Here is a 24,082-nt window from a genome sequence, read left to right on the forward strand (position 1 = left end):
GCAAGTTGAAGCCTGTAGCCTCGCAATTTTAGCAGCTTGGTTCCAGGCCAGGTGAGCTGGAGCGCGGATTTAGAACGTTTTCCTGCTCTTCGGGAACGTGAGGTTTATTTATTTATTTATTTATGACATGGAGCCTTGCTCTGTCGCCCAGGCTAGAGTGCAGTGGCGATCTCGGCTCACTGCATCCTCTGCCTCCCAGCATCAAGCAATTCTCCTGTCTCAGCCTCCTGAGTAGGTGGGACTACAGGCTCATGCCACCACACCTGGCTATTTTTGTATTTTTAGTAGAGACGGGGTTTCACCATGTTGGCCAAGCTGGTCTGGAACTCCTGACCTCGTGATTCGCCCGCCTCAGCCTCCCAAAGTGCTGGGATTACAGGCATGAGCCATCGCGCCCGGCTGAACTTGAGGTTTTTATGGTCTTTTCTGGGTGACTTTGCCGTGGTTGTTATTATTACTCCTAGGTGGGGGAAGGCAGGGACTGTCCCTCATCACTGTTCGCTGTGCCCACAGAGGACTCCTGGCACCGGGATTGTGGGCAGGGTGCAACACCAAGAACAAAAGCACCCAGAATTAGGGGTGTGGGTCACCAAGTAAGAGAGGGGGCCCCTCTGTAAGGAAGGAGGAGGTCGAGGGGCGAGGGGAGCGGTGGCTGGGGCGTTTGGCCCTGCCTGGCCTGCTCAGTTCTGTGTGTGCACAGTTGTCCCCGGCCATGCATGCTCTCCATGGAAGTCAGGTGCAGCCCTGTGTTCTCACACACTGCAGTCCTTTCAGCCAGCCTGTGAACAGGGCCCTTCCCCACCCCGTCTTCAGTTTCTCCTCTCTGAAGGGGGGTGACCACCCACTTTGAGGGTGGCCTCCCAGTGAGGTGAGCACACAAAGGGTGGGCCATTCTTTCCTGGCAGACTCACCAGGCCTGGTCCAGCCGCTACTCCCTTGCTCGTGCAGTCCCTGCCACCTGGTTCCTGTTTGTCAAACCAAACAAACTGCACACTTCTCATGGTGGTCCCCTGGGCCTAAACTGTAGAGTTGTTCCTTCAGCTCCCATGGCTGATGGACTGCAGGTTCCACAAGGCATGGCCTTGCACCTCGGAGGCACCCAAGACCACTTAAGTGGGTTACACAAATGAAAATGAGGCTAAAAGGATAACATCAAAGCAGGCATTGAAATGCCAACTTTTTTTTTTTTTTTTTTTTTTTGAGACGGAGTCTTGCTCTGTCCCTCAGGCTGGAGTGCTGTGGTGCGATCTCCACTCACTGCAACTTCCGCCTCCTGGGTTCAAGCGATTCTCCTGCTTCAGCCTCCCAAGTAGCTGGGACCACAGGCGCACGCCACCATGCCCGGCTAATTTTTTGTTTTGTTGTTTTGTTTTGTTTTGTTTTGTTTGAGACGGAGTCTCATTCTGTTGCCAGGCTGGAGTGCAGTGGTGTGATCTCGGCTCACTGCAACCTCCACCTCCCAGGTTCAAGTGATTCTCCTGCCTCAGCCTCCCAAGTAGCTGGAACTACAGGTGAATGCCACCACGCTCAGCTAATTTTTTTGTATTTTTAGTAGAGATGGGGTTTCACCATGTTGACTAGGATGGTCTCGATCTCTTGACCTCATAATCCACCTGCCTCAGCCTCCCAAAGTGCTAGGATTACAGGCGTGAGCCACCACGCCCGGCCTGAAATGCCTACTTTTTAAAAATAAGGCACTTTAGCGGGGAACAGTGGCTCATGTCTATATCCCAGAACTTTGTGAGGCCCAGGCAGGCAGATTGCTTGAGTCCAGGAGTTCAAGACCAGCCTGGCCAACATGGTGAAACCCTGTCTCTACAAAAAATTCAAAAATTAGCAGGGCATAGTGATGCACACCTGTAGTCCCAACTACTTGGGAGGCTGAGGCAGGAGGATCGTTTGAGCCTGGAAGGTGGAGGTTTCAGTGAGCCAAGATCACACCATTGAGCAAGACCCTGTCTCAAAACAATAAAAATAAATAAAAGTGAATGACTTTAAAGAAAAGATTGTCTGCCAGGTGTGGTGGCTCATGCCTGTAATCCCATCACTTTGGGAGGCTGAGGCGTGTGGATCACCTGAGGTCAAGAATTCAAGACCAGCCTGGCCAACATGGTGAAACCCCATCTCTACTAAAAATACAAAAATTAGCTGGGTGTGATGGTGGGCACCTGTAATTTCAGCTACACGGGAGGCTGAGGCTGGAGAATCACTTGAACCCAGGAGGCGGAGCTTGCAGTGAGCTGAGACCGCACCATTGCACTTCAGCCTGGGTTACTAGAATGAAACTCGGTCTCAAAAAAAAAAAAAGACTGGGTGCGGAGGCTCACACCTGTAATCCCAGCACTTTGGGAGGCCGAGGCGGGTGGATCACGAAGTTAGGAGACCGAGACCACGCTGGCTAACATGGTGAAACCCCCTCTCTACTATTAGCCGGGCATGGTGGTGGGCGCCTGTAGTCCCAGCTACTCAGGAGACTAAGGCAGGAGAATGGCGTGAACCCAGGAGGCGGAGGTTGCATCAGGTTGCATCACTGCACTCCAGCCTGGGCGACAGAGCGAGACTCCGTCTCAAAAAAAAAAAAAAAAAAAAAAAAAAAAGAGAAAGAAAAGATTATGAACTGTCTAGGTTGTAAAAATCACTGCTGTCTTACTTCTCCTTGCCCTCTAGGAGTCTCTGTGGAGTCTTCTTGAATAAGCTGTGAAACGTTTCCCCACCCGCTTCCCTTTCTTGGCCCAGGCTTCCTGACCACAGCTTCACCTTAGAGCAGCTCAGAGCGCTGCCTGCCAGGATGGGAGCCACTGCCTGGATTGTGGCTCTGCAGGGCCACCCATGATGGAACAGGTCGCCTGGTGAGGTGGTGAGGCCCTTCATCATTTCAGGGGGTGTACAGCAGGATTGGGTAACCCCAAAAATCAGGGATAAGACTGGAGGATCCCTTCCAGAATGTGGACACACCCCCTTCTTTAAGTCTAACCTCCTTTCTTTTTTTTTTTTTTTTTGAGATGGAGTTTCACTCTGTTGCCCACGCTGGAGTGCAATGGCACAATCTCGGCTTACCGCAACCTCCGCCTCCCGGGTTCAAGTGATTCTCCTGCCTCAGCCTCCTGAATAGCTGGGTTTACAGGCATGTGCCACCATGGCTGGCTAATTTTTGTATTTTTAGTAGAGATAGGGTTTCACCACGTTAGTCAGGCTGGTCTCCAACTCCTGACCTTGTGATCCACCTGCCTCAGCCTCCCAAAGTGCTGGGATTACAGGTGTGACTCACTGTGCCCCGGCCTCTCACCTCCTTTCTTTCAAGTCTCAGGTGGCTAGCCTGGAGGAGTCCCCAGGGGCTTGTTGTGCCTTGACCAGGGGACACCCTGGGGGCCCAGTACTACACTCATACACCTCCCGCATCCTTCTGACAGCACCCTCCCCCCAGCTGACCAGCTAGAGGACCTCCTGACCCCTCCACTTGTCTGCTGGCATGGAAAAGCCCGGCCCCTCCCTCTTAGAGCCTCAGTTTCCCTATCTGTAAGCTTTGGTCTATCCCAAGCTGAAGGACTGGCCAGTCCCTGCCATTTGCCTCACTTTCCCCTGGGACACATTTTAATATCCCATTCCTGACCAGGTGCAATGGCTCACTCATGTAATCCCAAGCACTTTGGGAGGCCAAGGCGGGCAGATCACTTGAGGTCAGGAGTTCGAGACCAGCCTGGCAAACATGGAGAAACCCCATCTCTACTAAAAATACAAAAATTAGCCAAGCACGGTGGCACACGTCTGTGGTCCCAGTTACTTGGGAGGCTGAGGCAGGAGAATCGTTTGAACCTGGGAGGCGGAGGTTGCAGTGAGTGGAGATCAAGTCCCTGCACTCCTGCCTGGGAGAGAGAGAAACACCGTGTCTCAAAAGAAAATAATAATAATAAATAAAATAATATCCCTTTCCTCAGAGGGGCTATTGTGTCATCTTCTAGAAGGATCCATTGAGGCTCTGAGGGGTGGGGGAACTTGCTTGTGGGTAGGACCACCTGTCACAAGCTAGCAGAGGTCAGAGGTCAGGCCACCAAGGATACCCAGTGGGATCGCCTTCCAAAGGTGGGGGTACGGATGGGACCCATGAAACCCGACTCCTCTCAGACTCTAGCCAAGTCTAAGACTTTGGACGGCCACCACCCAGCGGAGAAACTGAGGCTCAGAGCGGCACGGGTTGGCCAGGGTCACCCAGCACCAGACAGGGACTTGGCCAGCCCCGAGGAAAGACCCTGTCTCCGACCCTCGACCCCGCTGGGCCGTCCCCTCCCCGTTCACCTCCCCCACCCGGGCCGCGCTGGCTAGGAGAGTTCAGAACAAAAGGCGGTGGGGGGCGGGGCCGGGGCGGGCCGGGGGTGGGGCGGAAGCTATAAGGGGCGGCGGCCCGGCGCGGCCCAGCAAGCCCAGCAGCCCCGGGGCGGATGGCTCCGGCCGCCTGGCTCCGCAGCGCGGCCCCGCGCGCCCTCCTGCTCCCGATGCTGCTGCTGCTGCTCCAGCCGCCGCCGCTGCTGGCCCGGGCTCTGCCGCCGGTGAGTGCCCGCCACTCGCCGGGCGCTCCTCGCCGAAGGGGCTCCGGGCACGCTGGCTGGGCCCAGCGGCAGATCCGACCCGGGGGCTCCCCGGGTGGCCTCCTGCGCCTGGTACCCGAAACGGTTTCTGGTTCCCTCTAGGCGTGATAGACAGCGAGCTTCCAGTCCCTGCGGGCGTGAAGGGGAGCCGGCGCCGGCATCGCTCGTGCTGGTGGGACGGGACTCCACGCTGGACTCAGGCTTGCTCCCAGCGTGGGGACCTGCCTCTCGCGCTCCAGCAGCGGGTGCTGGAGTGTGCGTTGAAGGAAGTAGCAGAGGGAGTGGTTACAGGGCCCCCTGTTCATCGCAGGGACAAAGCCGAGCAGATCCCAGGCAGGTGTCAGCCTGCAGGTGTGTGGCCGCAGTTAGTACACCTCCAGGTGTGCGGTGCGATGAGGATAAAGGGAGAGCTGGGGAGGGCAGCGCTGTGCTGCGGGAAATGGGGTCTGAGCCTGGAGATGTCCCTCGCGGGCACCTGCTGGCAGCAGCTTCGGGAGGCTTGGAGCCAGGAGAACATGAGTATGAAATAGTATGAGTGCAGTGTGTGTGACTGAGAGGTGGCTGTCAGAAAGAAGCAGGGAGAGGCCGGGCGCGGTGGCTCAAGCCTGTAATCCCAGCACTTTGGGAGGCCGAGGCGGGTGGATCACGAGGTCAGGAGATCGAGACTATCCTGGCTAACATGGTGAAACCCCGTCTCTACTAAAAATACAAAAAACTAGCAGGGCGTGGTGGCGGGAGCCTGTAGTCCCAGCTACTTGGGAGGCTGAGGCGGGAGAATGGCGTGAACCCAGGAGACGGAGCTTGCAGTGAGCCGAGATCAGGCCACTGCACTCCAGCCTGGGAGACACAGCAAGACTCCGTCTCAAAAAAAAAAAAAAAAAAAAAAAGAAAGAAGCAGGGAGAGAAAGGAAAGGGAGAATTTATGTGCTCAGGAAAGGAGAAGAAAGCCCAGGTAAGAGAGGACGGCAGAGTGAGGAGAGGAGGGACTGTCATGGAAGTGTGTGTGACAGCTTGCATGTGTCCCAAAAACTGACCCTTCCCTGGGGCACTTCCAGGCACCAGTCACACGGCCTGGGGCCAGAGCCTGGGCCACTGTGGGTCCACAGCTCCTTGGGTGCCTGGGCCACTCCACTCCACAGCGGAGGCATCCAGACAGCTCGGGCAGGGAAGGGAGCAGGAGAGGGTGACAGGCAGGAGTCTCAGGACTGGCTTGGTGAGGAGGGAGGCCTGGCCGGGCTAGGAACCTCTGTCCAGCCACTCTGGCTCTGCCCTGGGCAGCCTTGTCCTGTGCTGGCTATGGGAGCAGAAAGGGATGGGATGGGAGCGGTAGAGCGTACAGGGGGCATCTCAGTCTGGAGTCTTGCCTCCTTCCCAGCCCCTCTTGGTCCCTAGGACTTGGGACAGAGTCAGGAATCACTGTGGGTAGCCATTGAACCCACAGGTCTGGAAACTGGAGAGATCTGGGTTTGAACCATGCAACCCTGGGTGAATCCTGCCATGCCTCAGAATCTTACCTACTCTATCTCTAGGGGGTGGGAGGGGGCAATGGTGCCTACTGCTGTGCCCACTGCTGAGCAATGAGGTGATGCCAGGCTCACTAGAAACACTGTTACCTGTAGCTGCCACTTTGACACTTGTGCATGGTCAATGCTGGAGCTGGGGGCCAGCTTGGGGTGGGGTCTGAGCTGGACTGTGGTCTGTCATTCTGCAAACACGCAGGGAGCATTTGGGGTCACCCTGTGATGTGTTTATCCCTAGGCTGCCTTCAGCAGGGCTGGGAGAACTCTGTAAATATTTATCCAGCCCAGTTCCCAGTTTTCAGGGTTGATGGAAGCCCTGCAGTCTGATGGACGGGATGAAGCTACCGTCCTTCCTAGAGCCAGCAGCAGAGGGGTGAGAACAGGAAAATTAGGTGAAGGCTTGAGGGAGAAGATATCCCTGCTTGCCAACTGGCTGTGCGGGTTGGGCAGGTTGCTTGTCCTCTCTGAGCCTCAGAGGGTCATGATGATACCTGCATGGTGATGCTCCCGTCTTCCTCCATAGCCTAACAAGTGCCTTCCTCGAAGGCTCACCTCCCACTGACATCAGAAGGCATAGCTATAATTAATTATACCCACTAGACCGACTGCAAACTGAGGCCCAGAAAGGGGCACAATGAGCCCGATCTTCCGCAGTGGTTTCCTGGCACCCTGGGGTCCTCCCTTTCTCCCCTCTATCTGGTGCCTCCCATTTTCTGGATTGCAAGTTGACTCCGGGGCGGGGGTGACTCTGAGTCTGTAAGCTCTGCCAGGACACTAGATCAGCTGAGAAATTCCTTGAATGTGTCTGAGGCTGAGGTTTGGTGCCTGCCAGAGGAGGGCGGGGCTAAGTGAGCTAAGAACCCACCACAGGGCAGGCCAAGGGAGGCTACTGGCCAAGACAGAGGGAATGCACTGGAAGCAGGAATGCTTCTTGGGAAAGTAGGTTTTGGAGAAAAGCCAAGAGATGGAGAGACAGGGGGAAGCCCTGGATGTGGGAGGCTTGAGCCCCAGGTCTAGGCCCAGCTCTTGCATGACTTGCTGTGTGATCCCAGGCAAAGTCCTTAACCTCTCTGGTCTCTGTCTCATCTCATCCTCTGGGAAATGGGGGAGCTGTTTGTTCCTCAAATTCCCCAGGGGTGTAGTTGAGGCCAGGGGTAGCCTGTGTCTATCACCTCACCTCACTGAATCCCAAGAGTCCTGGGAAGGCCAAGCCCACCTGTCTCACAAGTAGCAAGCTGCTTGATGCCACGCCTTGTAGTTAGGGCATCTGGCCCCAGGCCAGAAAGGACTCGGAAAGATGAAGTGTGGGAGGACAGTGAGGCAGAGAGTGTGTGTCCTATCCCAGCCATGGGGAAACTGAGGCCAAGAGCTCATGGGCTCTAAAAACAACCTCACTAGCTGGAGGCCTCATTTCTAGCATCTCCTGCTCACTCACTTTCTAAGAATTTAATGAACGAGACATGGACAGGGAGAAGAGACCTTGATATGCCGGAAGACCCCGCACAAGGCGCTTCTCTTTTCTAGGTCTGAAAGTTGCCTTCTAGCTGTGGCTTCTATTTTACCATTTGAAGCCTGGAGATTTGGTTGGGAAGCTAGAGGGGAGGTGGGTGATGGGAGCTGTAGGGACTGGCAAGGGCAGATTCCCAAGGGAGGGGAGGGCCTACAGGGACAAGGAACAGGGCCAGGTAAGAGGTGCTTCTCTGTGCCAGAGGCTACAGCAGGCATTACAGAAGGATGTCATGTAGCCCTTTGCTGTGGCACCATCCCCATTTGACAGATAGAAAAGTTAAGGCTAAGAGAGGAAGATGACTTGTCTAGAGTCTCCATGTCATAGAAGTAGGCCTTCTGAACCTCAATGACTGGCTTTTTTTGCTACACTAAGATTGTCATGATCCAGGGGTTTGGGCATGGACTGGGTGCCTCATAAGAGAAGGACAGGAAAGGACAGTGGAAGGGGTGGGGCATGCCCATGGCTCTCCCTCTATGGCTGTCTGCACCAGGACTCACTGGAGGGCAGAGGAAGAGATTTCTGGCCATGGGCATAGATAGAGCTAGCAGGCTAGGCTCTGGGTTGTTTGGAGCTCCCAGGGGACAGCACAGCTCTGCCCTTTCCAGAGAGGGTACCCTGCCAGGCTGGGGAAAGGAATCTGTTTCTCCTGTAGGTCAAGGAGGCAGTGTGGCCAGGAGGAGGAGGCAGGCCCCTCTGGCAGCCCACATCCTCCATGGGAGAACTTGGACATGTAGCATCTCCACCTTCCTGGTGGGTATTGGAAGCCCAACGAACCTGCCTGCAAAATGCCCGGGAAATAGCAGGCGCTGAATAATTTGAGTTCCTTCTCTTCTGTCACCAAGGTGAGGCTAGCCTGGGTCCCTCCTTCAGGGGAAGGGTGACTCAACCCCTGCAGAACAGAGGTAGCAGGGAGCTGGGTGGGCTGTGAGCACAGACAGTCCTCTGCCTGCCAGCTCTTATCTGAGCAAGCCGCTTAACTCCTCCAGGGCGCATTTCCTCATCTTGGAAATGAGGGTGATGATGGTGGAGTTGGTGAGAGGTTCCATCAGGGGCTAAGAGCAAGTCCATGGAGTGTTGCCAAGGTCCTAACCTGCAACCAGTGATAAGTACTTATTAACAGTAAGCCCAGGCTGGGTGCGGTGGCTCACGCCTGCAATCCCAGTACTTTGGGAGGCCGAGGAGGGTGGATCATGAGGTCAGGAGTTCAAGACCAGCCTGGCCAAGATGGTGAAACGTTATCTCTATTAAAAATACAAAAATTGGGCCGGGCGCGGTGGCTCAAGCCTGTAATCCCAGCACTTTGGGAGGCCGAGACGGGCGGATCACGAGGTCAGGAGATTGAGACCATCCTGGCTAACCCGGTGAAACCCCGTCTCTACTAAAAATATACAAAAAACTAGCCGGGCAAGGTGGCGGGCGCCTGTAGTCCCAGCTACTTGGGAGGCTGAGGCAGGAGAATGGCGTGAACCCGGGAGGCGGAGCTTGCAGTGAGCTGAGATCTGGCCACTGCACTCCAGCCTGGGCGACAGAGCGAGACTCCGTCTCAAAAAAAAAAATACAAAAATTAGCCAGGTGTGAGGCCAGGTGCGGTGGCTCACGCCTGTAATCCCAGCACTTTGGGAGGCCGAGGCAGGCGGATCACGAGGTCAGGAGATCGAGACCATCCTGGCTAACAAGGTGAAACCCCGTCTCTACTGAAAATACAAAAAAATTAGCCAGGCGTGGCAGCATGTGCCTGTAGTCCCAGCTAGTCGAGAGGCTGAGGCAGGAGAATGGAGTGAACCTGGGAGACGGAGCTTGTGGTGAGCCAAGATCATGCCACTGCACTCCAGCCTGGGCAACAGAGTGAGACTCTGTCTCAAAAAAAAAAAAAAAATTAGCCAGGCGTGGTGGTGGGCACCTGTAATCCCAGCTACTCGGAAGGCTGAGGCAGAGAACTGCTTGAACCCGGGAGGTGGAGGTTGTAGTGAGCCGAGATCGCGCCACTGCACTCCAGCCTGGGCAACAGAGCGAGACTCCGTCTCAAGAAAACAAAACAAAAAACCAATAAGCCCAGAATCGGCCAGAACCCACAACCCAGTGAGGCTGCGCTGTGCCAGGTAACCATGCAATAAGCAAGCTCGGAAACGGGAGGAAGCTGCTGCACAGCCTCACACCATTAGTAGTTCCATAGCCTCTGTGTTCAGAAGGCCCCCCTTCATGGTGGGGTGTTCTTGACTCCTCAGCTCTGGGATCAGGAGCAGGGAGCGTCGGGACGCTGATCAGATCCCTGGGGTGTCTGGAGCCTGGGAGAGCTGCCAAAGGCTGAGGGTGAGGTGGGGCCTGAGTGGCTGAGCTCCTGCCCCAAATATGGCTGTGAAGAGGCTGCAGTTGCCGGGACCAGACAGGTGCTGAGTCTCTCAGCAAACAGCACAGCCCCATCCCTCTCCTTCAGTGCAGGAAGGAGACTTGGCTTCTGTGCGGTATCCAGAACCAGGCCTTAGCCTTAGCCCTGGGCTGCCAGGGTCCTGGCCTGGCCTTGCCTTGCCCTTGCTGGGTGACTTTGCATGGTCCCCAACCTCTCTGAGCTTCTGTTTTTCTCATGCACAAGAACTGTAACGTCTGCCCTTGAGACTTATAGACGGGTAGCAGGATGTAGCTCAGGTCTGAATAGCCATCTGTGGTCCTGGGGCTTTGGCGAGTGGGGCTGGGCCCCTGGTAATTAACTGTCCCCACCCTCCCCGCTTGAAGAAGGCAGGCAGATCACAGATCAGCTCCCACCTTACTCCTATCCCTGGTGGGGTGTGACCAAAACTGCCTCTGCTAGAAGCCAGGCCTCAGTGGCCAGGTGCCCTCCCGTGTGCTGGGCCTGTGCTAGGTGCTGTACGTACCTCACCTTGTCCAGTCCACAAATCAGTGTCACCCCCAGCAGTCAGATTACACTGACTGAGGCCACACTACAGGGCTACAGCCGCTCCACACTGGGGAGGAGGTGGGGGAAATCCTGGGCAGGAGAGAGGGCAGAGCCTGCTCACAGGACAGGGACAGCATGGGGGGTGACCCAGGTGTGTCTGAACTTAGTGGACACAGGAAGAAAGGGAGGTGGAAGTGAATTTCTGTGGGGAGCAGGCGGAGGTTGCCTCGTGTTCCCTTGGAGGAAGATTTTTGGGGTCCATTCCTGGAGTGTATGGCTCATAGCCAGTCCCAGTGTGCCCCCACCCCCAGACCTCATTGGCCTAAGTAGCTGGAGTGGGTGACAGGCAGCCCAGGGCCCTCTATGCTGTGGGGGACAGCTTGATGCCTTGGAACAAGGTGTCAGGAAACCAGAGAGCCAGGCCGATGCCAAAGGGCCTGGCCACGTGCTGGTGCCCTTTTCCTCCCATTTGCCCTGCCACACAGTGGGCTGGGGTTGCATGTGGGTTTGCTGATGGGCCACGCCTCTAACTGTGGGCCATGTGGACCTTAGGCCTGACCAGACCCTCGTGTCATCTCTCCTGCCTAGGACACCCACCACCGCCATGCCGAGAGGAGGGGGCCACAGCCCTGGCGTGCAGCCCTGCTCAGTAGCCCGGCGCCTGCCCCTGCCACGCAGGAGGCCCCCCGGCCTGCCAGTGGCCTTAGGCCTCCCCGCTGTGGCGTGCCTGACCCACCTGATGGGCTGAGTGCCCGCAACCGACAGAAGAGGTTCGTGCTGTCTGGCGGGCGCTGGGAGAAGACGGATCTCACCTACAGGTAGGGGCCTGGGAGCAGGACACTAGAAAGCCACCTGTGTGTCCGTGGGTAAGCCAGCCTCCCTCACAGCTGCGGCTTGAGACACAGGCCAGGGGTAGATCTTTGTGTCTAACAGCCCTGTGTGCCCGCTGAACCCCAGGGGGCCATCTATGGGCAAACACCCTGAAACCCCGACTTAGACACACACACATATGGAGACCCTCCCTCAGCAGAGGGGCAGTGCCTCTGTCATCATGCAAAGAGTCCCAGCACATGCCTGCGGACAGGTGTTCAGTCACTCAGGCAGCCTTTACTAGAGACCTGTGAGGACCAGGCTCTGGGACTGCATGGTGAATGAGGCAGACATAGCCCCATCCTCAGTCTGAGGTGGGTGTCAGCCATGTCATTGTCCAACTCTACCATCACAACTTGGGCTTTGAGCAGGTGGAGACAGTGGTAAGCAGGGAGAGGCAATAGTGGGCATCTCACTGGGTGACCTGGGAGGACCCTGGGCAGGTGATGGGGAAGCTGGGACTCACACATCCTGCGGGCGGGGACCCAGCCTGGGAATGAAGAATGGGCTGGTGTCACACAGCATTGGAGCTGAGACTGGGGTCTTCAGAATTTCCTAAGTGGGGGTCTGGGAACCAACAGGGGCTCAAGGAACAAAGGTCTCCCCACAGTGAGTGGCACTGTCAGGTCTAGGATGGGGGTCTCGGGACCCCTAGTCCTGGTTCTTTCCACTGAATGCAGACACTTGTGTTTGCCTAAGTATGAGCAAACCACATACACATGTGCCTGTGTGGCCAGGGAGACCAGTGCGCTGAAGCTGAGGCCCAGAGCACACTTGGCCTGTGTCCTCAGTGTTCACACACCCACCAAGCATCCAGGGGCAACTCCTGGTGCCGCAGCCATCGGGGGCTGGCCCTTCCCTGAGGCCCAGGCCCCTCCCTCTCCCTCCAGGATCCTTCGGTTCCCATGGCAGCTGGTGCAGGAGCAGGTGCGGCAGACGATGGCAGAGGCCTTAAAGGTATGGAGTGATGTGACACCACTCACCTTCACTGAGGTGCACGAGGGCCATGCTGACATCATGATCGACTTCGCCAGGTGAATGGGTGGCCTGGGACCCCTCCGGGAATAGCCTCACCTGCCAGCAGCCACTGACCCCGCCCCCACCCATCTGTAGGTACTGGCATGGGGACGACCTGCCGTTTGATGGGCCTGGGGGCATCCTGGCCCATGCCTTCTTCCCTAAGACTCACCGAGAAGGGGATGTCCACTTCGACTATGATGAGACCTGGACTATCGGGGATGACCAGGGTATGGGCTGGGGACCCATTTTCCAGATGGGGCAACTGAAGATCATAAAGAATGGGGACTCGCCAAGGTCACTGAGCTGGGGTCTGGAGCTGGATGTCCTGGGCAGGAGGTTCGGGGGTTGCTGAGCCACCTCCCTTTTCCAGGCACAGACCTGCTGCAGGTGGCAGCCCATGAATTTGGCCACGTACTGGGGCTGCAGCACACAACAGCCGCCAAGGCCCTGATGTCTGCCTTCTACACCTTCCGCTACCCGCTGAGTCTCAGCCCAGATGACCGCAGGGGCATTCAACACCTATATGGCCAGCCCCGGCCCACTGTTACCTCCAGGACCCCAGCCCTGGGCCCCCAGGCTGGGATAGACACCAATGAGATTGCACCGCTGGAGGTGAGGCCCTGCCCGCCAGTCCCCCTGCTCCTCTGCTGGCCGCTGTGGCTGCAACGTATGCCCTCGGCATGTGTCCCTCTCTCCCCCCACAGCCGGATGCCCCACCAGATGCCTGCGAGGCCTCCTTTGACGCGGTCTCCACCATCCGAGGCGAGCTCTTTTTCTTCAAAGCGGGCTTTGTGTGGCGCCTGCGTGGGGGCCAGCTGCAACCCGGCTACCCAGCACTGGCCTCTCGCCACTGGCAGGGACTGCCCAGCCCTGTGGACGCTGCCTTTGAGGATGCCCGGGGCCACATTTGGTTCTTCCAAGGTGAGTGAGGGTTGGGGATATGCTCAAGAGACTTCCCAGAGCCAGGAATGTTATGGCCAAAGGCAGGAACAGACAGACGGATCCTCAGGGACACAGTGGACAGGGAGAGGTGCCCCAAAGCCTGGGGGCCAAGGACGAGAGTGTGGTTTGCTCCTCAGGCACAGGTAGGAGGCTCCCGGAGATGGCTCTTGAGATAGGAGCAGCATGGAAGGGATTGCATGGTGGGGCATTCAACTCTCATAGCCACCCCATGGGGCAGGGTTCTAGAGATGCGGCCTCTGGGGCTCCCAGGCAGTGAAGTGACTCACCAAGAGTGTAGCTGGGAAGAGGCAGGGCAGGGAATTGATCCAGGTCTGTCATCCTAGAGCTGGGATTTCCATCTTCAACTGGCAGAGATGAGAGCCTGGAGCATTGCAGATGCCAGGGACTTCACAAATGAAGGCACAGCATGGGAAACCTGCATGGGTTCCAGGGCAGCCCACCCTGCAGGGGCCCAGGGAGTGGTCAGCAGGCATTTGTCATGGCCAAATGCCAGTGGAAGGAGCAGGCGCCCAGACAGCCCTCCACTGATGAGAGTAACCTCGCCCATGCGCTAGTTTACAGAGCATTCACTGCCCCAGCTTATCCCAGGCCTCCCACTTCTCTCTGCGGATGGGGTGCTGAGCAGGCATTATTGGCCTGCATGTTTTACTAATGAGGAAACTGTGGCTGGGAGAGTCTGTGGTGGGAGTCAAGCAGGTCCACGGTGGCTGGGCATGGCAGTGGTGGCTGGGCAGGTCCTTGCAGCCTCTTCCCTCTCCGGCAGGTGCTCAGTACTGGGTGTATGACGGTGAAAAGCCAGTCCTGGGCCCCGCACCCCTCACTGAGCTGGGCCTGGTGAGGTTCCCGGTCCATGCCGCCTTGGTCTGGGGTCCTGAGAAGAACAAGATCTACTTCTTCCGAGGCAGGGACTACTGGCGTTTCCACCCCAGCACCCGGCGTGTAGACAGTCCCGTGCCCCGCAGGGCCACTGACTGGCGAGGGGTGCCCTCTGAGATCGACGCTGCCTTCCAGGATGCTGATGGTGCGTTGGGGATGGGGTAGCTGGTAGGAGGTGGGCACAGCAGCCGCATCTCCAACCTGGTGGTGGCTGGGCTCCTACATGCCTGCAACAGGAAGCCTGGCTCTTCATCACAGGACCTTTGCCCAGCGCCATCTGCCCTCCTCTCGGTGGCCAGCTAGTGCTGCATTCCATGTTGCAGATGAGCAGACTGAGGGTCAGAGAAGTGCAAGGTCTTACCCTGGTTCCTCAGCCACAGCCAGTAGAACAATAATCTGCCGTACACTGAGGGCCAACAATGCTCTAAGCTCCTTACTGGTCTCATCCAGTTCTCAGAACAGCCCCCTGATGTAACACCTGTTGTGAACCCAGTTTCCAGAGGAGCAAACAGAGGCTCAGGCAATGAGGCCCCTAACCTCAACTTCTACCCTGGTGGTCCCTGCTCCTAACCACTGACCCACCCAGCCTCCCACAACCACAGAGGGCTAGAGCCAGTCCAGTGCTCCCTCCCCTGCTGGGCTCCTCTTCTGTGTTCTTTCTCCCACATCAGGACCCACTGGGACAGCTATCCTAGGATAGCCTCCAGCTCCAGGACTCCGGATGCCCATCAACAGCCTGGTTAATGGGTGCAGGAGAGAGTGATGTGGAGGGTGGTAGGGGCAACGGGACTTGCTTTCCTGAGAGGTGGGACTCAGGCCTCTGAGGCTATGGGTACCTGTCAGGCTGGGTATTAGCCCAGCCCAGATTCCGCGGCAGGCAGAAGGGCTCCCTAGAGGGAAGAGAGGTTCCAAAAGGCTGGCCCTGGATCCTGCAGGACTCGAGGAACTCAACAGTGGCCAAGGGCTGCTCACCCAGCCCTCCCTTAGTGCCCATCCCTGGGCATAGCCTGACAGGCAGGAGTAGGGCCCAGTGTCCACTCGCCTAGGCTTGACCACCTTCTCTTCTCAGGTTATGCCTACTTCCTGCGCGGCCGCCTCTACTGGAAGTTTGACCCTGTGAAGGTGAAGGCTCTGGAAGGCTTCCCCCGTCTCGTGGGTCCCGACTTCTTCGGCTGTGCCGAGCCTGCCAACACTTTCCTCTGACCATGGCTTGGATGCCCTCAGGGGTGCTGACCCCTGCCAGGCCACGAATATCAGGCTAGAGACCCATGGTCATCTTTGTGGCTGTGGGCACCAGGCATGGGACTAAGCCCATGTCTCCTCAGGGGGATGGGGTGGGGTACAACCACCATGACAACTGCAGGGAGGGCCACGCAGGTCGTGGTCACCTGCCAGCAACTGTCTCAGACTGGGAAGGGAGGCTTTGGCATGACTTAAGAGGAAGGGCAGTCTTGGGCCAGCTATGCAGGTCCTGGCAAACCTGGCTGCCCTGTCTCCATCCCTGTCCCTCAGGGTAGCACCATGGCAGGGCTGGGGGAACTGAAGTGTCCTTGCTCTATCCCTGTTGTGAGGTTCCTTCCAGGGGCTGGCACTGAAGCAAGGGTGCTGGGGCCCCGTGGCCTTCAGCCCTGGCTGAGCAACTGGGCTGTAGGGCAGGACTACTTCCTGAGGTCAGGTCTTGGTAGGTGCCTGCATCTGTCTGCCTTCTGGCTGACAATCCCGGAAATCTGTTCTGCAGAATCCAGGCCAAAAAGTTCACAGTCAACTGGGGAGGGGGATTCTTCATGCAGGAGACCCTGGGCCCTGGAGGCTGCAACATACCTCAATCCTTTCCCAGGCCGGATCCTCCTGAAGCCCTTTTTGCAGCACTGCTATCCTCCAAAGCCATTGTAAATGTGTGTACAGTGTGTATAAAGCTGCTTCTTCTTTCTTTTTTTTTTAAACTGAGGATTGTCATTAAACACAGTTGTTTTCTACCTGCCTGCTTGGTCTCTTTTTGTGAATGTTCAGCTAAGATGGGGAGGCCTGGCCGCTGTTCAGCCCTGTCCTGGGAGCCAGGGTCAAAGTCCGCCAACCTTGGGGCTGGGCACAGTGCTCAGGGCTCCTTCTGCTCCATTTCTACATCACATTTTGTTATAGTGACTTCTTAACTGGCTCCCCACTTTCCTACTTGTCCCCTCTGTTCATCCTCCAGGGTGGTGGTCATTTTATCTGCTCATGCCACAGTCCAGCCTTCCATACATAGCTGTGGTTTCTGCATCCATAGGCTTAACTAACCTCAGGTAGAAAAAAAAATGTTTAAAAAAAGGATGCAAGGCCGGGCGTGGTGGCTCACACCCGTAATCCCAGCATTTTGGGAGGCCGAGGCGGGTGGATCACGAAGTCAGGAGATCGAGACCATCCTGGCTAACATGATGAAACTCCATCTCTACTAAAAATATAAAAAATTAGGTGGGCATGGTGGTGTGCACCTGTAGTCCCAGCTACTTGGGAGGCTGAGACAGGAGAATGGCGTGAACCCGGAAGGCAGAGCTTGCAGTGAGCCGAGACTGCGCCACTGCACTCCAGCCTGGGTGACAGAGTGAGACTCCATCTCAAAAAAATAAAAAATAAAAAAAGGATACGGCTGGGCGCAGTGGCTCGTGCCTGTAATCCCAGTTCTTTGGGAGGCTGAGGTGGGTGGATCACCTGAGGTCAGGAGTTCAAGACTAGTCTGGCCAACATGGTGAAACTCCATTCTACTAAAAATACAAAAATTAGCTGGGTGTGGTGGCAGGAGCCTGTAATCCCAGCTACTTGGGAGGCTGAGGCAGGAGAATCACTTAAACATGGGAGATGGAAGTTACAGTGAGCCGAGATAGTGCCATTGCACTCCAGCCTGAGTGATAAGAGCAAAACTCCGTCTCAAAAAATAAATAAATAAATAAAGGATGGTTACCTCCGTACTGAACATGTATGGACTTTTTTCCTTGTCGTTGTTCCCTAACAATATAGTATAACAACTATTTATATATCATTTGCATTGTATTAGGTAGTATAAGGAATCTAGAGGTGATTTAAGGTATACAGGAAAATGTGTGTAGGTTATATGCAAGTATGACACCATTTTATATAATGGACTTGAGCATCTATGGACTTTATTATCTGCAGGGGGTCCTGGAACCAATTCCCATGGATACTGAGGGATTACTGTACTTTGGTTTCCCACCACTGTGAGGATACTGAACAAAGCAACTTCAGTCACTGCCCTTCCCAACTCTCCAGTGTCTCCTTGCCCTACCTTCCAGCCCCATGTGTGTTTTTGTAATAGCATTTATCATAGTTGCATTTTTTTTTTTTTTTGTAAGAGAGACAGGGTCTCCCTTTGTTGCCCAGGCTGCAGTGCAGTGGTGCAATCAGCTCACTATAACCTTGAACTCCTGGGCTTAAGGGATCTTTCCCACTCCACTTCCCAAGTAGCTGGGGCTACAGGTGCACACCACCATGCTACACCCAGCTTATTTATTTTAAAATTTTTGTAGAGACAGGGTCTTGCTGTCTTGTCCAGTCTGGTCTCAAACTCCTGGCTTCAAGTGATCCTCCCTGCTTTGGCCTCCTAAAGAGTTGGGATTATAGGCATGAGCCACTGAGCCCAGCCACAGCTGCAATTTCATTAGACTGAACCGTATGAAATCATCAGTAGTGGGCCACTGTTTTACTCCCTGCATTATTCAATCAGTTACGTGATTGCTTTGAGACTTTCATTAGTTTCACTAGCTTCAGGCTGTAAGAGCCAAGAGGCAGAGCCGAAGGACTGGGCTGCCTGGTTTCGCTCCCCACCATAGGGCTGGGTTAAGCAGAGTGTGAAGCTAAGAGGGGAATGGAGAAGGTGGAAGGTGTCCCTCCCTTCCAACTCTCGCTCATCTGACGCACCAGCCAAACCAAATACCACCTGGGCCTTTGAACATTGCCAAGCCTCATCTGCTGTTGTCATTTTGCCCACCTCCACAACTGCAGGGACAGCCATAGGCCCGGAACTGGGATATCTGTTCCTAGGGGCCTGCCTATCTGCTCAGCTGCACTGCGTTTTAGGGGTGGGGAAGCTAAGGCAGGAGCCTGGGGTCCCAAAGCATGCCAAGACCACTCAGGCTTCCAGATACTAGGTCCTCCTCCTTCAGGTCTCACTTCATTTCTTTTCCCCTGGGCCAGTTCCAGTCCTGGCTGTAAGACTTGGAAAGCCACTGCTTGACTCAGGACCTCAGTGGCTATTTTTGTCCGTGAGAAGTCCTCTACACCACGACTTGGGAAGCAGCCTGGGAGAAAGAGAAATTAGTCGTGGCTCCTTTAAGGGGTCCGCGGAGGCGCGCCCGGCCTTTTGTTTGAGCGGCGGCGCGCGCGTCAGCGTCAACGCCAGCGCCTGCGCACTGAGGGCGGCCTGGTCGTCGTCTGCGGCGGCGGCTGCGGCTGAGGAGCCCGGCTAAGGCGCCAGTACCCGGCCCGGTCCACATTTTGCCTTCCGGCTTCGGTTTCCCTCGGCCCGGCACGCCCCGGCCCCGCCCCAGCCCTCCCGATCTCTCGCAGCCCGGCTCCAGCCGCCCGCTTCTGCCGCCGCAATGATGATGATGGCGCTGAGCAAGACCTTCGGGCAGAAGCCCGTGAAGTTCCAGCTGGAGGACGACGGCGAGTTCTACATGATCGGCTCCGAGGTAGCCCGCGGCGCGTCCTCGCCCTCCCCGGGCTCGGCCCCGCGGGAGCCCTGGGGCAGGCCCATGCGCCGAGAGCGCGCGTCTCCATTCATCGGGGCGGGCGGGCGCGCGCGCGCTCGGGGCTGCAGGGCGTGGCCTAGTGGGCGTGTCGGGCATGGCCCCCGCCCCCTCATCGACCTGGGATTTCCTTACCCATTTCGCCGAGGTGCGCGATCTGTAGTGCTACCAGGATTTTGGCGCCGAGAGGGTCCCCAGTGGTTCCGCGCTGGGTTGGTTTCCAGCCAGACGCAAATTAACGAGATATTGAGTTAGCTCCTGCGATGCTTGGGGGACCGCACTGCTGCCTTTGACCCTTAGATGTTGTAAATTTCACATGCGCCCCTCCTCCTATTGCTACTTGTGGGAACCTGAAATGGCAGACTGGAAACCCCGGACTTAGTGAGGGCTCATCCCCATTGTGTTTGTTGCCTCTAAGGTGGGCAGTGGAGGTGTTTTGACCTTTTTACCAGTGAAGAAACAGACTGGAGGGTGTTTGCTTTTGGGTGAATAAGGGCCCCATGCCTAAGCCAGATCTTTCAGCAATTCTGAAGCAATTGACACTTTTTCCATATCTGTGAACTGATTCTGAATTGTTACAGCGGAAAGAGCCTAAAAATGTTTAACCCTTAACTAGAGAGGCTGCATTTTGTTGCATCAACTGGATGACTGACTTTAGGAAAACCCTACAACTGGCCTTTAATGGGTGTTTGTTCCCAGTATATTAGGTTCTTGTTTTTCGTTTTTTATAGAGACGGGGTCTTGCTATGTTGCCCAGGGTGGTGTCCAACTCCTGGGCTCAAGCAGTCTGCCTGCCTGGGTCTCCCAAAGTGCTGGGATTACAGGCATGAGCCACCACGCCTGGCCATATATTAGGTTTTTCCAGATTGTCTCAAACTAGCCTTTTTTGCTCCAAAGGCAGTCCCCAGCTAGTATATGTTACCTTTTTAAAAAAATTATGGATATGCAGTTCAGATGTACAAATGTCAAGCAGTGGAGTCTCATGTAAGGAAGTAAGTGCCAATCCTGGAGAATTAAAGCTGTCATGAAATGCAATGAGGCCGGGCGCGGTGGCTCAAGCCTGTAATCCCAGCACTTTGGGAGGCCGAGACGGGCGGATCACGAGGTCAGGAGATCGAGACCATCCTGGCTAACACGGTGAAACCCCGTCTCTACTACAAAATACAAAAAAACTAGCCGGGCGAGGTGGCGGGCGCCTGTAGTCCCAGCTACTCGGGAGGCTGAGGCAGGAGAATGGCATAAACCTGGGAGACGGAGCTTGCAGTGAGCTGAGATCCGGCCACTGTACTCCAGCCTGGGTGACAGAGCGAGACTCCGTCTCAAAAAAAAAAAAAAAAAAGAAATGCAATGAGTTTCTTCTCCTTGTAGCAGTTTTTAGTATCATATTCCAGCATTGTATTCATGCTTTGTTTTATTTTTATTTTTGAAAAAAGGTCTCACTTTGTTATCCAGGCTTTGGTGCAGTCGTGTGATCGCAGCTCACTGCAGCCTTGACCTCCTGGGCTCAAGCGATCCTCTTGCCTCAGCCTCCCAAGTAGCTGGGACTAGAGGTTTGCACCACCATGCCCGACTAATTTTTGTATTTTTTGTAGAGACGGGGTTTTGCCATGTTACCCAGGTTGGTCTTGAATTCCTGGGCTCAAGTGATCCTTGCACCTCAGCCTCTGAAAGTACTGGAATTACAGGTGTGAGCCACCACACTCACACTCAGCGCATTCATACTTTTTAAACTTGCGGGGTTTTTTTTCTTTCACAATTGAGCATAGCATGAATGAATGAAGCCTCAAGATGGTCACACTGAGTCCCATGGATTGAGACTAAGGTCAATAGCATCAGAACTTTAGTGTTAGCATTTTCCACCCTTTTTTTTTTTTTTTTTTTTTTTTTTCCGGACAAGGTCTGACTCTATCACCCAGGCTGGAGTGTAGTGGTGCAATCTTGGCTCACTGCAACCTCTGCCTCCCAGGCGCAGGCCCTCCTCCCACCTCAGTCTCCCAAGTAGCTGGGACTACAGGCTCACACCACCACACCCGGCTAATTTTTGTATTTTTAGTAAAGATGGGGTTTTACCATATTGTCCAGGCTGGTCTTAAACTTGTGAGCTCAAGTGATCTGGCTGCTTCGGCCTCCCAAAGTGCTGGGATTATAGGCATGAGCCACTGTGCCTGGCCTCCATCAATTTTTGTAAAACAAAAAATGCAGGATGCAATAAAATTTTCACGTTGTCACTTAAACTACAACTGTTCAAAGATGTCAGTGCTGGGGAGGTGGAGCCAGTGCCTGTCCATCTGCCACAGTTCAGAATGGTCCTCATTGGCTGGTAGGCACCTGCCTAACTGCAGAATGCAAAAGGCTGTTGAATTTCAATACTAGGCGAATTGTTTACCTGATCTAATGGGTGTAAAAGTAATCAGTTTGGAGGGGAGAGGGGAGGGATTGCATTGGGAGTTATACCTCATGTAAATGAGGAGTTGATGGGTGCAGCACACCAACATGGCACAAGTATACATATGTAACAAACCTGCACGTTGTGCACATGTACCCTAGAACTTAAAGTATAATAATTTAAAAAAAAGTAATCAGTTTGGCTCTGAGTGGGTGACACTTCAAAAGAAAGCTTTCATTTATTAGTTGGAGCAAATTGAGAAGCTGGGCGTGGCCAAGTGGGAAGAACCTTGGGAGGCCTGGTTCCAGCCCTGCTCTGCCTTGGTGTCACGTTTCTCACGTGTATAATGTGAATGCTTAGACTAGATGGTCTCCAAGATCTTCCCCAAAACACATTGTAGTTTTTAGAAAGCTAATTACAGTCTTGTCTTTCAGCCCGTTCACTCCTGGGCCTCCCAGTAAGAATGATCTTCCTGAGACCCAGCCTGTAAGAGACTCAGATGGACAGGCAGTTTGTTTTTTTGGACCTGACTTAATCAGCAGAGCTTCAGAGTTTAGGGAAGGGTTCAAGGTCAGAGGTCTATTGAAATTCAGTAGCTCCAGTGACAGTGGTGGATGGATGGTCCCAGCACACTGCCCTGTGGAAAACAGGCACTGTATTCAGAGAGGTGGGCCAGCCAGAGCAACATCCCCAGTGCCTCCATGTGCCATCTGTGGTGCTGTCTTGGGAGGGCATCTGCATTTACTATGAGTGTGTGTCACTGTTCTGCCATTAACAGATAGCTGTATTTACCAAACCAGAGTCACGAAGCTTTGAGGACCGTAACAGATCCCCAATCCAGCACCTTCATTTTATATTCAGGAAACCTGGGTCCCAAGACGGTGAAGGCTGGTTCAGAGAAAAGCCAGGAAGGCCAGCCCAGTTTCCTAAGTTCTGAAGGGGCTTTGGGGGGCATCTAGGAGTCTCAGAGCCCTGCAGGGCCTGCAAGATAGTCATAGTGGGGAGTATTGTCAATTTCTTTTAAAAAACCGAATGGAAACTGTACATTTACCATGATACTGGATGATACTGACACACAAGCCAAATAACACAGAGGGGTCTGTGCCTTCTGTGTGGAAAACGAGTGAGTTGCTGTGGCTGCTCTTCTCTCACAGTGTTCAGTAGCCCTGGTTGTTGATTATAGTCACTGCTGAAAATAGAGAAACATTTAATACTATGCCTGGGTCTCATACCTATGATCCCAGCACTTTGGGAGGCCAAGGCAGGAGAATCACTTGAGCCCAGGAGTTTAAGACCAGCCTGGGCAACATAGTGAGACTCTTGTCTCTACAAATTTTTATTTTAATTTTTTTTAATTAGGCCAGGTATGTGGCTCACACCTATAATCCCAGCACTTTGGGAGACCGAGGTGGGCAGATCGCTTGAGCCCAGGAGTTTGAGACCAGCCTGGGCAACATGGTGAAACCCCGTCTCTACAAAAAATACAAAAATTCGCCGGTTGTAGTGGCGCGCAACTATAGTCCCAGCTACTCAGGAGGCTGAGGCAGGAGGATCGCTTGAGCCCGGAAGTTCGAGGCTGTAGTGAGCTATGATCACACCACTGCACTTGAGCCTGGGTGACAGAGTGAGACACTGTCTCAAAAATAATAATAAAAATTAAAAATAAATTTTAAAATTAAAAATATATACTATGTTGGGTAGATAAAATGGGAAAAATAATGGAAGTGGTCCTTCATAGGGTGAAGTTCAGAGTTGCTGAGCATTTGGCAGATGAGTAAAGAGACCCAGAAAATGGGAAGTGATCCCAGGTTACAGATGGAGCCAGCACCTAGCACCCAGTCTACTGCCCATCCCCTGCAATGTGACTCCGAAGCGATCATACTTGAAAAGTCAGTGAGACAATAGGGTACCCTCATAAAATCTTTAGGACTAGATTTATTTTCCTTAAGGAAGTCACACTCTCAGTACTTGGTACAAGCAAACTGAAGCCATTGTTTGAGTCAGTGATGATTTATATAGCAGTCTGGTGATTGCCAATAATCTGGTGATTGCCTTGTAAACCTTTTGGAAAATTCCTTTGGTATCCCTGGTTGGGGTTTTGTTACTAAACAAAGCAGCACAGGCCATGGGGGAAATTATCTGGCATCTGTCTAAAATTAAAAGACCTTTTTGGTGTTTATTGCATCGTAAAAATATCAAAGTCTTGTCCTTAAGATAAAAGAAGGTCAAGGAGGCCTTGCATTTCTGGAAAGTGCCAGAGATCCTTAGTCCAAAATCAAAATCACCACGAGTTGCTTGCTAAGCTCTGGGGGCCTCCCACTCAGGCATCTGCCCAGGCGTTTCAGAACTTGGTTCTGTTGTCAGGATGCACACATGCAGGCCAGATGTGCACTGCTGGTGAACCCTTCGTATCAGCAGAATGTGTTTTAATGCTGCGGAAAGCTTGGCGCCTGGGGGCCACCTCGAGGCCTGTTTGTCTGTTGCTTGATGCAGTCTGCACCAGGACCCTCCCCTTCCCTGTGGTGCTGCGACCCTCATAATGAGCCTTCTTGCTTTACTCATAGGTGGGAAACTACCTCCGTATGTTCCGAGGTTCTCTGTACAAGAGATACCCCTCACTCTGGAGGCGACTAGCCACTGTGGAAGAGAGGAAGAAAATAGTTGCATCGTCACATGGTAAAAAAACAAAACCTAACACTAAGGGTGCGTCTTCACGAGG

At 54.4% G+C, this 24,082-nt stretch overlaps 2 protein-coding genes and 1 long non-coding RNA gene across 12 annotated transcripts in view; all 3 read left to right on the forward strand.

Moving 5' to 3' along the window:
* Positions 1-4,347: 4,347 nt before the first annotated feature.
* On the forward strand, positions 4,348-16,211 carry MMP11 (matrix metallopeptidase 11). Its single transcript, XM_001083910.4, has 8 exons — positions 4,348-4,544; positions 11,095-11,324; positions 12,267-12,410; positions 12,490-12,623; positions 12,767-13,008; positions 13,101-13,317; positions 14,123-14,380; positions 15,305-16,211. The coding sequence occupies exons 1-8, from the start codon at positions 4,437-4,439 to the stop codon at positions 15,436-15,438; spliced, it is 1,467 nt and encodes a 488-aa protein (XP_001083910.1). The 5' UTR covers positions 4,348-4,436; the 3' UTR covers positions 15,439-16,211.
* A 2,406-nt stretch (positions 16,212-18,617) lies between these two features.
* SMARCB1 (SWI/SNF related, matrix associated, actin dependent regulator of chromatin, subfamily b, member 1) overlaps positions 18,618-24,082 on the forward strand; it is a 42,785-nt gene continuing 37,320 nt past the window's right edge. For 4 of the 10 annotated variants that reach the window (XR_013398572.1, XR_013398571.1, XM_077948224.1 and 1 more), the window contains exons 1-2: positions 18,618-18,920; positions 23,928-24,066. Coding sequence is in view for 6 of the 10 variants with exons in the window: in XM_077948224.1 (XP_077804350.1) it covers positions 18,828-18,920; positions 23,928-24,066 (232 nt within the window). In the remaining 4 variants the exon portion in view is untranslated. 10 annotated transcript variants of the gene reach the window in all.
* Positions 19,266-23,030, forward strand: LOC144331879 (uncharacterized). Its single transcript, XR_013399459.1, has 2 exons — positions 19,266-22,147; positions 22,939-23,030. It is a non-coding gene; the product is annotated as an uncharacterized LOC144331879 (long non-coding RNA).

The sequence above is a fragment of the Macaca mulatta genome, chromosome 10 (assembly GCF_049350105.2).
Source record: "Macaca mulatta isolate MMU2019108-1 chromosome 10, T2T-MMU8v2.0, whole genome shotgun sequence".
NCBI lineage: Eukaryota > Metazoa > Chordata > Mammalia > Primates > Cercopithecidae > Macaca > Macaca mulatta.